This window comes from Bufo bufo, chromosome 7 (genome assembly GCF_905171765.1).
Source record: "Bufo bufo chromosome 7, aBufBuf1.1, whole genome shotgun sequence".
NCBI lineage: Eukaryota > Metazoa > Chordata > Amphibia > Anura > Bufonidae > Bufo > Bufo bufo.
In genome coordinates this window covers 105532890-105546109 of record NC_053395.1, presented here as the reverse complement: position 1 = coordinate 105546109, position 13220 = coordinate 105532890, and the positions used below count along the sequence as shown (strand labels likewise).

The 13220-nt window shown below is 38.7% G+C and overlaps 1 protein-coding gene across 1 annotated transcript in view; it reads right to left on the bottom strand.

The window, feature by feature from the left end:
* Window positions 1–2951: 2951 nt before the first annotated feature.
* The window catches only part of LOC121007852 (MOB-like protein phocein), a 203742-nt gene continuing 193473 nt past the window's right edge, over window positions 2952–13220 (bottom strand). The window contains exon 8 of the mRNA XM_040440102.1: window positions 2952–3656. Coding sequence (XP_040296036.1) covers window positions 3525–3656 — 132 coding nt within the window. The 3' untranslated portion in view covers window positions 2952–3524. The remainder of the gene's footprint in view (window positions 3657–13220) is intronic.

The window sequence follows — 13220 nt, the reverse complement described above, 5'->3', positions numbered from 1 at the left end:
AGTGACACAGCAAAGTGTGTGTGTGTGTGTGTGTATATATGCATTTATACATGGTGTAATAAATGGACATTTGAAAAACAGAATAATACAAAAATCTTTGAGAATAAGTCCTTAAAGGGGTTGTCCAGGTTGAGAAAAATATGGCTGCTTTCTTCCGAAAACAGCACCACACCTGTCCAAGTGTTGTGTTTGGTATTGCAACTCAGCCCGATTCACTTCAAGAGAGCTGAACTGCAATACCCTACACAACAAATGGACAGGTGTGGTGCTATTTCTGGAAAAAAGCAGACAAGTTATTTTTAAAGCCTCATGCACATGGCCGTTGTGCATGAGGCCTAATCCTTTACAACCCTTTAGCTTATACATATGAGTTCTGAATGTTTTATAGTCCTTAAGTTGATGTTATCTCGGAGACCTTGTGCCCCCAACTATATCTTGAGCAGATTGTTTAGATCTTGTAATGAGCCATATACCATTGGGGAAAATTCCGTCCTGTTTTCAATTTGTCAAAAAGTGTCATTATATTTAAAAATTCTTCTAGCTCTGAGATTTGAAATTGCCTGGTAATATGACTATTGTCATATGTTCTTCAATGTGTCCAGGGCTACAAAAATGCTTAACTATGGGTAAATGTACCTTCTCCTTATATGTATGGCTATGCTACCTCATCCCTGCTTTAAAGGAACCTGTCACCAGTTTTATGGTGTCCTAACTAAGGGCAACATAAATAAGTGACTGATTCTTTTAGCAAAATGCTGGGTCACTTTCTTTAATTGACCCAGTCAATCTGCCAACATCTTGTATTGAAAAGCTCCAGCTGATAATGAGGAGTCCTGAATATTCATGAGCTCCTGACTCTCCCCGCCCACCTGCTGCTGAGTGACAGTTATTTTCCATATGAATCAGCAGCAGGTGGGCAGGGGAGTGGCTATAGCTCTGAATTAAAAATACGCTGGACTCAATGACCTCACGCTGGACTTAAATCAGCTCATTAGCATACGGCATGTGGCATCTTTGTGTGTATATTATGAGATAACCATCTGTCACACCAGTAAGTGAATACATCTAAGGTACTTTTTAGTAGTTAATGATTGTATATAATTTGTTAGATTATAATCAAATATCCACATGACAGGTTCCCTTTAAGTTTTGGGGAAATTTATCAAACTGGTTAAAATGAAAACTGGTTTTGTTGACCATAGCAACGACTCAAGTTCCACCTTTCATTTTCCAAAATAGCTCTAAATTAATGAAAGGTGGAATCTAATTGGTTGCAATGGGCAACATAGCCAGTTTTATTTAACACCAGTTTGATAAATCTTCCCCTCTGTCCTTTTTTTCCAAACCTTCACACTGCATATACTGTATGTAAGTTAATTAAGATCTTTTTGTTTGTTTTTCAAATGCCCATTTATTATACCAAGCTGGCTATGTAACATCATTGTTTCTAATTTTGTTAGCCATTGACCCCTTCTACCCCGAGCCAGTTTTCACCCTCCTGCCCAGGTCATTTTTGCAAATCTGACATGTCACTATGTGGTAATAACTTTGGAACACTTATTTATCCAAGCCATTCTGAGATTGTTTTCTCGTGACACATTTTACTTCATAAATTTGAGTCAATATATTTCCCATTTATTAAAAAAATCGCAAATTTACATTTTTTTTTGAAAAGTTAGCAATTTTCAAAATTTCAATTTCTCAGTTTTAAAGCAAAGTAATTAACATTCCCCATATGTCTACTTTATGTTGACATCATTTGGTTTTTTTAGGACGTTAAAAGGCTTAGAATTTTAGAAGCAATTCTTAACATTTTTAAGAAAATTTCAAAAACCCACTTTTTATGGTTCAGTTCTGAAGTCACTTTGTGGGGCTTACATAGTAGAAACCCCCCATGAATAATCCCATTGTAGAAACTACACCCCTCAAGTTATTCAAAACTGATTTTACAAACTTTGTTAACCCTTTAGGTGTTCCACAAGAATTAAAGGAAAATGGAGATGAAATTTCTAAATTTCACTTTTTTTGGCAAATTTTCCATTTTAATCCATTTTTTTCTTTAACACATCAAGGGTTAACAGCCAAACAAAACTCAATATTTATTACCCTGATTCTGCGGTTTACAGAAACACCCCATATGTGGTCGTAAACTGATGTAGAGGCACACGGCTGGGCGCAGAAGAAAAAGACTCCCCTGCATAACGGAAACGGGACGGATCCGTTTTGCAGCCCATAGACTTCTATTATGACTGAATGAATAACGGAATGCTTTTAAAGGCATTCCGTTATGCATTCCATCATAGAATTGCGTTATGGTCTGTGGTAACGGAATCCATAACGCAATTAACCTTTTACCACCAAACGAAGTGTGAACAAATTTCAAAATATGAAATTCGCTCATCTCTAGTTAAAATGTATCATACCTGCAAAACTCTTGTTTTTCTTAAAGGTGTTGTCTGCTTTAAGGATAGGTCATCAATATCATGGGGGGGGGGGACTGACAGCCGACACGCCTGCCGATCAGCTGTTTGAAGAGACTGCAGCGCTTGTTCTTACTTGTGCTGCCTTCACTTCATTGTTTACCAGCTCACTGTTGCAACTGCAGCAGTGAGCAGATGTAATTACATCTCAGCTGTCCCATTCACTTCAATGGGATGGCTCCTTTCTATTCAAGTGAATAGGAAGGAGCCAGGGAAAGCCTCTAACATCTGGCAAAAAGAGCATTTAACTACAGCTGTCTTCCAAAGCAAATCATCACTTTGCAGGCTTTAATGGTGGGGTACGGCAGCTATCTGTAAATCCTGATGCTCACCTATTCCGCCCCCCAAGAAATCCCCCCACAATAATCTATATTTTGCTGAATATTCAATACATGACTTTGAAACTGTACAGAAGAATCAGTATTAGGCTTCATTTTTTTCTGATACACAAAACACTATTTTGACAAATAATTTTCCATGAAACAGTATACTTTAATGCACTAGAACAGTTTTTAACAACTTATTTTCATAAAATGGTACAAAGACTAAAATTATATTGCGTTGCTTATAATGCACAATTGTCATACAACCATATAATTTCAATACAAATCTACTTCATGGAATTTAGATTCCAACGGCTATCGCCTAAAAACATAACAGCAATGCAGATAAATATCCAATCATTAAGAACCTACTTGATCAGTATAATAATATAATCTGCGTGATTCCTTCACCTTACACTAAGGTCTAGCTGCAGGATTATTATTTAGGTGACAATCCACAATAATCTGGCTATGTAGGAAAAAGAAATTGTTCTACTTTGTGAATATTCTAAAAGAGATTTGCAGATAAAAATGGTTGTGCACAATATACAAACACAATATTAAATAAAAGGATCAATTATAGACAAACATGCTAAAGGTGTAAAATACAATCAAGTTTTCATAAGTAATTTGAAGCAGAACTTACAGAAAAGCTTTTCATTTACACTGTTTTAATAGAAAAGATATAATCAATTCAGCTTAATACATAGCACAGAGAACATTATGCTTCACTTTCTCCAGCAACCAGTCTTTGAACTTCTTCTTCCAAGATTGGAACAATTAGATTATCCTTGGACATCAAGTTATACTTCATAACAAATTTAGTGAACCGATGACACAAGAAAGTTTTGTTCTATTAAAAAAACAACAAAAAACAACAACACATAACTATTAGAATATCACACTTTCATAACAAAAAAAAGCTAAATAAAATAAACATCATTCAATTAACTCATTCTTATTGGCAAGACGTTCTGTAACAAGGCACCAACAGTATATACAGTATTTTGACTTTGTAAATTCAATTTTGTCCAGTTTGTAGGTATAATATGTCTGCACATTTACGCTTTTCATTGTATAAATTACAACCTCATACTGATTCTGCAAAAAGAAACACAGAATTAAAAAAAATGTGCCTAAATGGAAACTTTTCTTTGCAGATTTTTATATGCACAAGGTACGGACTTGCAAAAACAATTTTAAAATCTGCATGGCAGGTCAAGTTTCGCATGTAAATTATATTCAAGGAGTACATGACATATGGCAAAAGTCATTCACTTTGCTTATGCTTATGGTTTTGCAGCATGAAAATCTGCAAGGAAAAACTGTGCATAATCTGCATTGTGTGCGTTGACCTTTAACATGTTCCATAAATCCGACTCACTCCAGGTTTGTCAATAAAACTTTTACTATCAAGGACATATGTAATATATTAAGGCTAGTCTAGTTGCAACAGCTAGAGCTTAGATCTCTACCATATTAAAAGGGGTATTCCTATCTCAAACAGTGATGGCATAGGTCTAGGATATGCAACCAATGTCAGATAGGTGCAGGTTTCACTTCTGGGACCCACTCCTACCTCTAGAACGGCCCCCAAAAGAGAAGTCCATCCACTTACATGGGATGTTCCAAAAATATATAAAAATAGCTATTTTTCGGAAACTCCAATAGAATGTGAAAGTGAATGTAGGGCATGCGTCGAAAGCTCTTCTTCACTTGGGTTCCTGTTCTGAAGATAGGAGCTATGGCTAAATGCATGGTTGATTGTGTTAAACGTGTTTAACCCTTTCTTCCCCAGATGTTTTTTATTTTCCTTTTGCACTCCCTGTCTTCTCAGACCAATAACTTTTTTTTTATTTTTTCTTTCAAAAGCAGGAAAGAAAATTCCAAATGTGGTGGAATCAGAGGGAAAAAAAATTCCGCCACAGTTTTATGTTTTTTATTTTATTTACAATGTTTGATATGAAATAAAAATGACCAGTTACTTTTATTCTCCCAGTCAGTACGAATCCGGCGATACCTTATATGTGTAGTTTTTCTTGTGTTTTGATACTCCTATAATAATAAAAACCTTGAAGAAAAATCTGTTATTTTTTCATTGCCATATTCTGACCTCCGTAACTTTTTTGTAGTTCTGTGTATGGAGCTGTGTGCGGGCTCATTTTTTGTGGGTCGATCTGTACTTTTATTGATACCATTTTGGGGTGTGTCCGACTTTTTGATCACTTATTTAATTTTTTTGTGGGAAATGAAGCGACCAAAAGTGGCGAATTGTTGCCTCTTCTTAGGGAAAAAGAAGACACCCCATTAGGAAGGGGCAGTGAAGACAGAAATGACTACAGGGAGAAGAAGCCAGAGAAATGCTATGACCCCTGGCTCCAAAGCACAATGTCAGACTTAGGCCTCAAGCACACGACTGTTCCGCTTTTTGCGGTCCACAAATTGCGGATCCGCAAAACACGGAAGCCGCCCGTGTGCCTTCCGCTATTTGCGGAACGGAACAGACGGCCCATTGTAGAAATGCCTATTCTTGTCCGCAAAATGGACAAGAATAGGACATGTTATATTTTTTTTGCGGGGCCACGGAACGGAGCAACGGATGTGGACAGCACACGGAGTGCTGTCCGCATCTTTTGCGGCCCCATTGAAGTGAATGGGTCCACACCCGAGACGCAAAAACTGCGGCTCGGATGCGGACCAAAACAACGGTCGTGTGCATGAGTGAGGCCTTAAAAGGTGACCACATTATCCTGCTGTGACTAAATAGGCACCTACTGGAAATCAGGTATGACTGGTACTGCTACTGTTGTTTGTACCACAACCCACATTCTGACTGATAAGGCATGGGTCTTTCGTTTTGCAGTCTTCAGTTTACCTTGGCTTGGCTTGGCACACAGATAAATAAATGGTACTAATGCAATTGCGAGTGTTTTTTCCCCGTAATTTACAATTGTTTGGAAATTCTTATATTACTTTTCAGTTGGAGGGGAAATCCCCCACTAACAGATCAGCTCCCTCTAATGGGTAATATAAGCTAAAAATATTGTTTTATTTCATATCTCATTTAAAATATATCTGGGTGTGAAATGAAAAAGTGAACTAGCAGTACCTGTGTCAAATATATCACTGCACTATCCCTATTGTTCAACTAATTCCACCAGTCCAATATTCATTGCTGACAACAGACACTCGTTATATTAAAAATATCAATCATACACGTGTTCCCCTAACATCTTCCACTGCACAAAGCAGCGTCATCAGGGAATATGAGACAGGCATGTGCACAGTGGCGTGTGCTATACAAACACTCTCCCCTTTTATAGCCTTCTATGACTCATGAAGAAACTGACGCACACTAATGATGTGGGTGTTCCTGATTTCACATATCCCACATGACTACGATCTTCAGTTTATCTAAATTTCCATACAGGTTAGCATGACGGTAGTAGCATGCATTCCACATGATATCAAACTGGACGTATAATCCACATCCTACTTTTTATTCCCGGCTGAAAAATAAGGAGAACCCACCTGGCAGACAGATTGTCTCAGGTAATAATAATTTGACAGACATGCAAATATAATCAACAAAATCTTGCATTATATATTTTCCTATATATTCCTATATCTTCAAGATACGAAAGATACAGTTACCAAAATACAGGGTTTATCTGTCTGAGCACACTCACGCATTACAAGTGTGGACATGGAGTTGCTGTATAGCATTGCTGCTAACACTTTTCATAGCACAATCGATTTGTTTCAGCCTCATTACGGATTGGCCTAGAACACAATTTTGGTTTAAATGGCTGTTTATTCCACCTGCTCAGGGGAGCAGTGATGGGGATTAGTCTGTGCTCTGTCGTATGCTCTCTTCCTGGTCTGGTAGGAGGACCATCATGTCCTTAGTGAGGAGCTTGCTTTATACACATCACATTATTTTTTGGGCATGATATATAGATGATGTAATTTTTGGGAGGGCACCAAGAAAATGATTTTGTGGAAACTCTTAATTAAAAGATCTAGTAAATATGAGAGTCAAATAAATAGAGTGGAACCAACAAGAGAAATATATGATCATGTTCAAGAAGAAGAATTAGAACACAATAGATATAATATTCCTACCCAGAACCGCTATGAAACTCTAACACAGCACTCTTTTTTAGATCAAACTCCCCCCCACCACCCACCAAAAATTCGACGGAGACAGTCACGCTCACCGGAACAGAGCACAAAAACACAAACCCCCCACAGGCCACCATACAATTTGAGACACCGTATTTCACCCCAGGAACAGAGGAAACCCACATATGCGAAAGCACATCTACGGAAACACGAGCACAATGCACAGAACAATTACGCACAAGACAGTCAACAACAACATTACAAACAATATCCTCCAAAACCAAAAAGACAAGAAGAGGAAAGAAGAAAGTTGGACTACAGAAGACACTATTAAACACTGATTTAAACAATATTATTAACCTTAGCACAATTAATCTTAGCTCACAACAGATCACTTTACTAAATAAGGGAATCAAATTTGCTCCCACTACTAAACTAAACAAGTTTAACGTATATATAGGGATTCAGAAATTTATTAGAAAATTATGTCTAAAAAAATATTTTTTAAAAAATCCGGTAACCACTGAGAAAGAAACAAAAGACCCATTTATACATACCCAACTAAAATGTAAGTCAAAGAAATTCCCTAGAGCCGAAATAAGTCATGAAATGATGACTTTTCAGAAAAATGTTGAGGCAGACTTAGAAAAAATAAAAGAAAAAAAGTATAGTAGAAACAACCTAACTAAAGGAGAAATTAAAGCTTTACAAGAACTCCAAAAAGAAAATAATATAATAATTCGCCCTGCAGACAAGGGGAGCGCCATAGTTATCTGGGGTAAAGAGGAATATTATAATGAATGTATGAAACAACTTACAGATCAGTCCACATATAAACTTATCAAAGGAGATCCGTCATCAACATTTAGGGCCTCTTTATTGGAATACTGCGACAGGGGTTTACAACAGGGAATCCTTAAAGATTATGAATACAAATTTATTATGGGCACACCAGGGAGATTGCCAATATTTTACTGCTTACCAAAAGTACATAAGGATCTAAGCAATCCCCCTGGTCGCCCTATCATATCAGGAATAGGCTCCCTGACGTCCAACCTGTCGCAGTATTTGGATACCTTACTCCAACCATTTGTTAAAAAAACCAGGTCCCACATTAGAGATACAACACAAATCCTTAGTGTTTTAGAGGATTTGGACGTCCAACCAGAATGGATCATAAATACATTGGACGTCCAGTCCCTATACACCGTTATTGACCATAAACAAGGAATAGAGGCCCTCAAAAACCAACTAAATGGAAATATCTCTTTAAAAACAGAACAGATAGACTTCATGTTGGAAGGTGTGGATCATATTCTACACCACAACTATTTTATGTTTGAGGAGGAGTTTTATTTACAATTAAGGGGCACCGCCATGGGGACCAGGTTCGCCCCCAGCTATGCCAACTTATTTTTGGCTCAGTGGGAACAGGACACCATCAACCCTAGGCTGGGGGAGGACCTGGTCCTACGGCGACGCTATATTGACGACATTATTTTTATTTGGCGTAAAGATGAAATTAGCCTTTCTAAATTTCTGGATGATCTAAATAACAATTTATATAATTTACGTTTCATATCTGGACCAAAGACAGAAACAGTAGATTTTTTAGACATCCAGATCACCAAAAACGGAAACAAATATGTCTGTAATACTTATCACAAACCCACAACCAAAAATGGATTTATACTTTTTTCAAGTTGCCACCTGACAAATTGGCTTACCAATATTCCTTTCGGACAGTTTCGCCGTATCAGGAGAAACTGCACGGAAGACAGCCAGTTTGAAAAGGAAGCCTCCATAATGAAGACACAATTTAGAGAAAAACTCTATCCTGAAAAAATACTGGGAGAGGCACTTGATAAAGTAAGAAAACTAGATCGAAAAACCTTTTTTGACGAAGTAAAGACACAAAAACAAAATCAAAATTCCGAATTTAGAATGATCTTACCCTATAGCGTCCGCTCAAAACAAGTAAGTGGAATTATCAAACGCCATTGGCACTATTTTCTCCAAGATAAGATAATAGGTCCACTAATACCAACAAACCCCCTCATAACATATACCAAAGCACCAAATCTAGGGATCCAAATAGCACCAACTGTTAAGAAAAAGGGTAAAAAAACAATAAACCAAAGTTGGTTGAAACCTGATTGTTTCTTTAGATGCGGGTCCTGCATTGGTTGTAGAAAAACTAAATTTCCTAAAAAAACTATGAAAATCTCCTCAACTCAGAATTTGTTTTCAATGACAATTAAGGGCCTCTTGACATGTAATTCCTCCAGCGTGATCTATCTGATCCAGTGCCCATGCAATAAACAATATATTGGGAGGACAAAACGACAACTTAAAGTACGAATATCAGAACATCTTAATAACATAGCTAAGGGCTGTGAGAACAATGCCCTATCAAGACACTTTAAAGAGGTCCACAACAAAAACTGTGAGGGCTTGTCCTTCTCAGCGCTGGAACAGATAGACCACGACTGGAGAGGAGGTAACCACATTGAAAAAATGTCAAGGGCAGAGTCTAAAAGAATTTATGACTTTGGAAGCCTCATACCTAAGGGACTAAATGCTGACCTGGAGATTTTTGGCTTCCTTTGAATTTATGGGTCGTTCGCCTTTTTTCCAACGGAGAGTCGCATGTTTGGCCGTTTATCGGCACTGCGACCCTCCTTTGGGGAAAGGCGCACGCACCCCTTTTTCATCCAAACAAAATGCCCCTTGGGAAAGAAACGTCCCAGAAGAAATTTTGTAAAACAAGATGCAAAGCATAACTTATAGGTACATCTGCATTATTTTGCGGCTGTATCTTTAACATATCATAAGCCACCTAATAACACTAAAATATGCCCTTTAGACTCTAGGACAAAACGTATAGATAGAAATACACATAATGTTATATATTGTTACAACCAATAAATAAAATATGGAGATACATAATGTATCATATTAGTCAGTCACAATTTTATTATTATTATTTTTAAGTACCCAATTTTAACATTGGCAAAATTTCTAATATACTCATTAGATGTAAATATATGTTTATTTGCCCATATACACTTAACAACCATAATAAATGATATATAAGGTTAACCATGGCCTATGCAATAAAACCCTTTATGGACTTTGTACTATAGGGTAAGGTGCAACCTTTTTGACAAAAAAACGCATATGTCAAAAATAAAACGCACCAAAAACGCGGCACAACCGCAAAGAAAAAAAGATGAAAAAATGGAAAAATACTGAACATATGAAAAGAACTATGTATAAAAGAGATGTTAAGAACAATAGATACCAAATAACTATATTGTAGATGACTAAAAACATACAAAGAAAACAAAGAAAAAAATGGACAGATTCCATGTCTGTTTTTGGCAATTACCGACAGAGGGTATAAAAACCAATCAGGCATGAAGGAGGGTCATCACCACTGAAGAAGGGAAGAGTGTTTCCCGAAACGCGTTTGGTACTAAGAGATCCAAATCGGAGATCAGAATATGACCCATCTGTGAGAAGCAAATAACTCCAACTACAGTGCACTGTAAGTTTTACCTCAGCCGCTATAACGAACAGCCGAGTCTGAGCGAACTATTGAATACCTTCCTGCATGCCGATACGTCACTTCCGGAGCGACAAACCTTTCCTCCAAACCCACGTGGGACGCTGACAGCGCTTCAGCCGGGACGCCGGCTCCCAGCGAGCCCCGAGGAATCTGACTGACGGACCGGCAGGAAGGGAAGGTAAGCCCACATAGTGGGTGATCATCAAGCGCATATGACTACTAATCGCTAAAGCGATATCCATATGAAAAAAAGACATTCATTTACAATATAATATCGACTTTACTCTAGCAAATACCCTCTTGCACTATTTGTCTATATTCGGGACAGAACCCAAAAGGACTTCCATTCTCTTTCCTTCTAGGAATCTACATGTGAATATTCATGGTCCTTTTTCCCTACAGCGGTCCTTTTTACATGATATAAACCAGTATTGAACATTAGACGTTTCAAACTAATGTCACCTTTGTAGGATTGGCATAACATTGTGTGAAACTATCAATTATCATCCAATATTAGTGTATATTTTATATTTTTATATATTTTTATTCTTTTATGTATGTACCAATAAACATTGTGATCTGCATTTAACCATATGGTCCCGTATGTTGAGAGTGCCGGTCTTTTCAACTATATACGTTTTCTTGCATTTTGAAGGGTGAATCATTTTAGACCAGAGCACCTCTTTGTGACTGTGAGAGGGTGAGCTATTTCCCTTTTTTTATCTTGTTTTGTACCTTAATTAAAATGAGTTGGGTCTTCACTTCAATTTCGAGATTGGCGCAAAACATGTGTTTTTTTTTTGGGATCTTTCCATTTGGATTGATAACGAACATAACGTACAAACTAAACTGTTTAGAAGACCGTCACTAATAATTTGTTAACTTGGGACAGCTATCATCCCATGCCACTCAAATGGTGGAATTTCCGTTATTATCTAAGGGCATGTTGTTCCAGTTCACAAGAGGTAGATTTCAAAAAAGAAAGTTGTGATTTATATGGGACAGGGATACAGCCCTCCAGCTGTTGCATTTCATCGCTGTCATTAACCACCTCCGGACCGCTATACGCACAGACGCGTCCTGGAGGTGGTTGATTTATTCCGAGTGGACGCGCCAGCGCGTCCTCTCGCGATGGCCGAGATTTCGATTTCCTGTGAACGCGCGCACACATGCGCGCGCGCTCACAGGAACGGAAGGTAAGAAAGTGGATCTCCAGCCTGCCAGCGGCGATCGTTCGCTGGCAGGCTGGAGATGTGATTTTTTTAACCCCTAACAGGTATATTAGACGCTGTTTTGATAACAGCGTCTAATATACCTGCTACCTGGTCCTCTGGTGGTCCCCTTTGTTTGGATCGACCACCAGAGGACACAGGTAGCTCAGTAATATGTTGCACCAAGCACTACACTACACCCCCCCCCGTCACTTATTAACCCCTTATTCACCCTTGATCACCCCTGATCACCCCATATAGACTCCCTGATCACCCCCCTGTCATTGATTACTCCCCTGTCATTGATCACACCCCTGTAAAGCTCCATTCAGACGTCCGCATGATTTTTACGGATCCACTGATAGATGGATCGGATCCGCAAAACGCACACGGACGTCTGAATGGAGCCTTACAGGGGGGTGATCAATGACTGTGGTGATCACCCCATATAGACTCCCTGATCACCCCCTGTCATTGATTAACCCCCTGTCATTGATCAACCCCCTGTAAAGCTCCATTCAGACGTCCGCATGATTTTTACGGATCCACTGATAGATGGATCGGATCCGCAAAACGCACACGGACGTCTGAATGGAGCCTTACAGGGGCATGATCAATGACTGTGGTGATCACCCCATATAGACTCCCTGATCACCCCCCTGTCATTGATCACACCCCTGTAAAGCTCCATTCAGACGTCCGCATGATTTTTACGGATCCACTGATAGATGGATCGGATCCGCAAAACGCACACGGACGTCTGAATGGAGCCTTACAGGGGCATGATCAATGACTGTGGTGATCACCCCATATAGACTCCCTGATCACCCCCCTGTCATTGATCACCCCCCCTGTCATTGATCACCCCCCCTGTCATTGATCACCCCTCTGTAAGGCTCCATTCAGACATTTTTTTGGCCCAAGTTAGCGGAAATTATTTTTTTTTTCTTACAAAGTCTCATTCCACTAACTTGTGTCAAAAAATAAAATCTCACATGAACTCACCATACCCCTCACGGAATCCAAATGCGTAAAATTTTTTAGACATTTATATTACAGACTTCTTCTCACGCTTTAGGGCCCCTAGAATGCCAGGGCAGTATAAATACCCCACATGTGACCCCATTTCGGAAAGAAGACACCCCCAGGTATTCCGTGAGGGGCATATTGAGTCCATGAAAGATTGAAATTTTTGTCCCAAGTTAGCGGAAAGGGAGACTTTGTGAGAAAAAAATAAATAAAATCAATTTCCGCTAACTTGTGCCAAAAAAAAAAATTTTCTATGAACTCGCCATGCCCCTCATTGAATACCTTGGGGTGTCTTCTTTCCAAAATGGGGTCACATGTGGGGTATTTATACTGCCCTGGCATTCTAGGGGTCCTAAAGCGTGAGAAGAAGTCTGGGATCCAAATGTCTAAAAATGCCCTCATAAAAGGAATATGGGCCCCTTTGCCCACCTAGGCTGCAAAAAAGTGTCACACATCTGGTATCTCCGTACTCAGGAGAAGT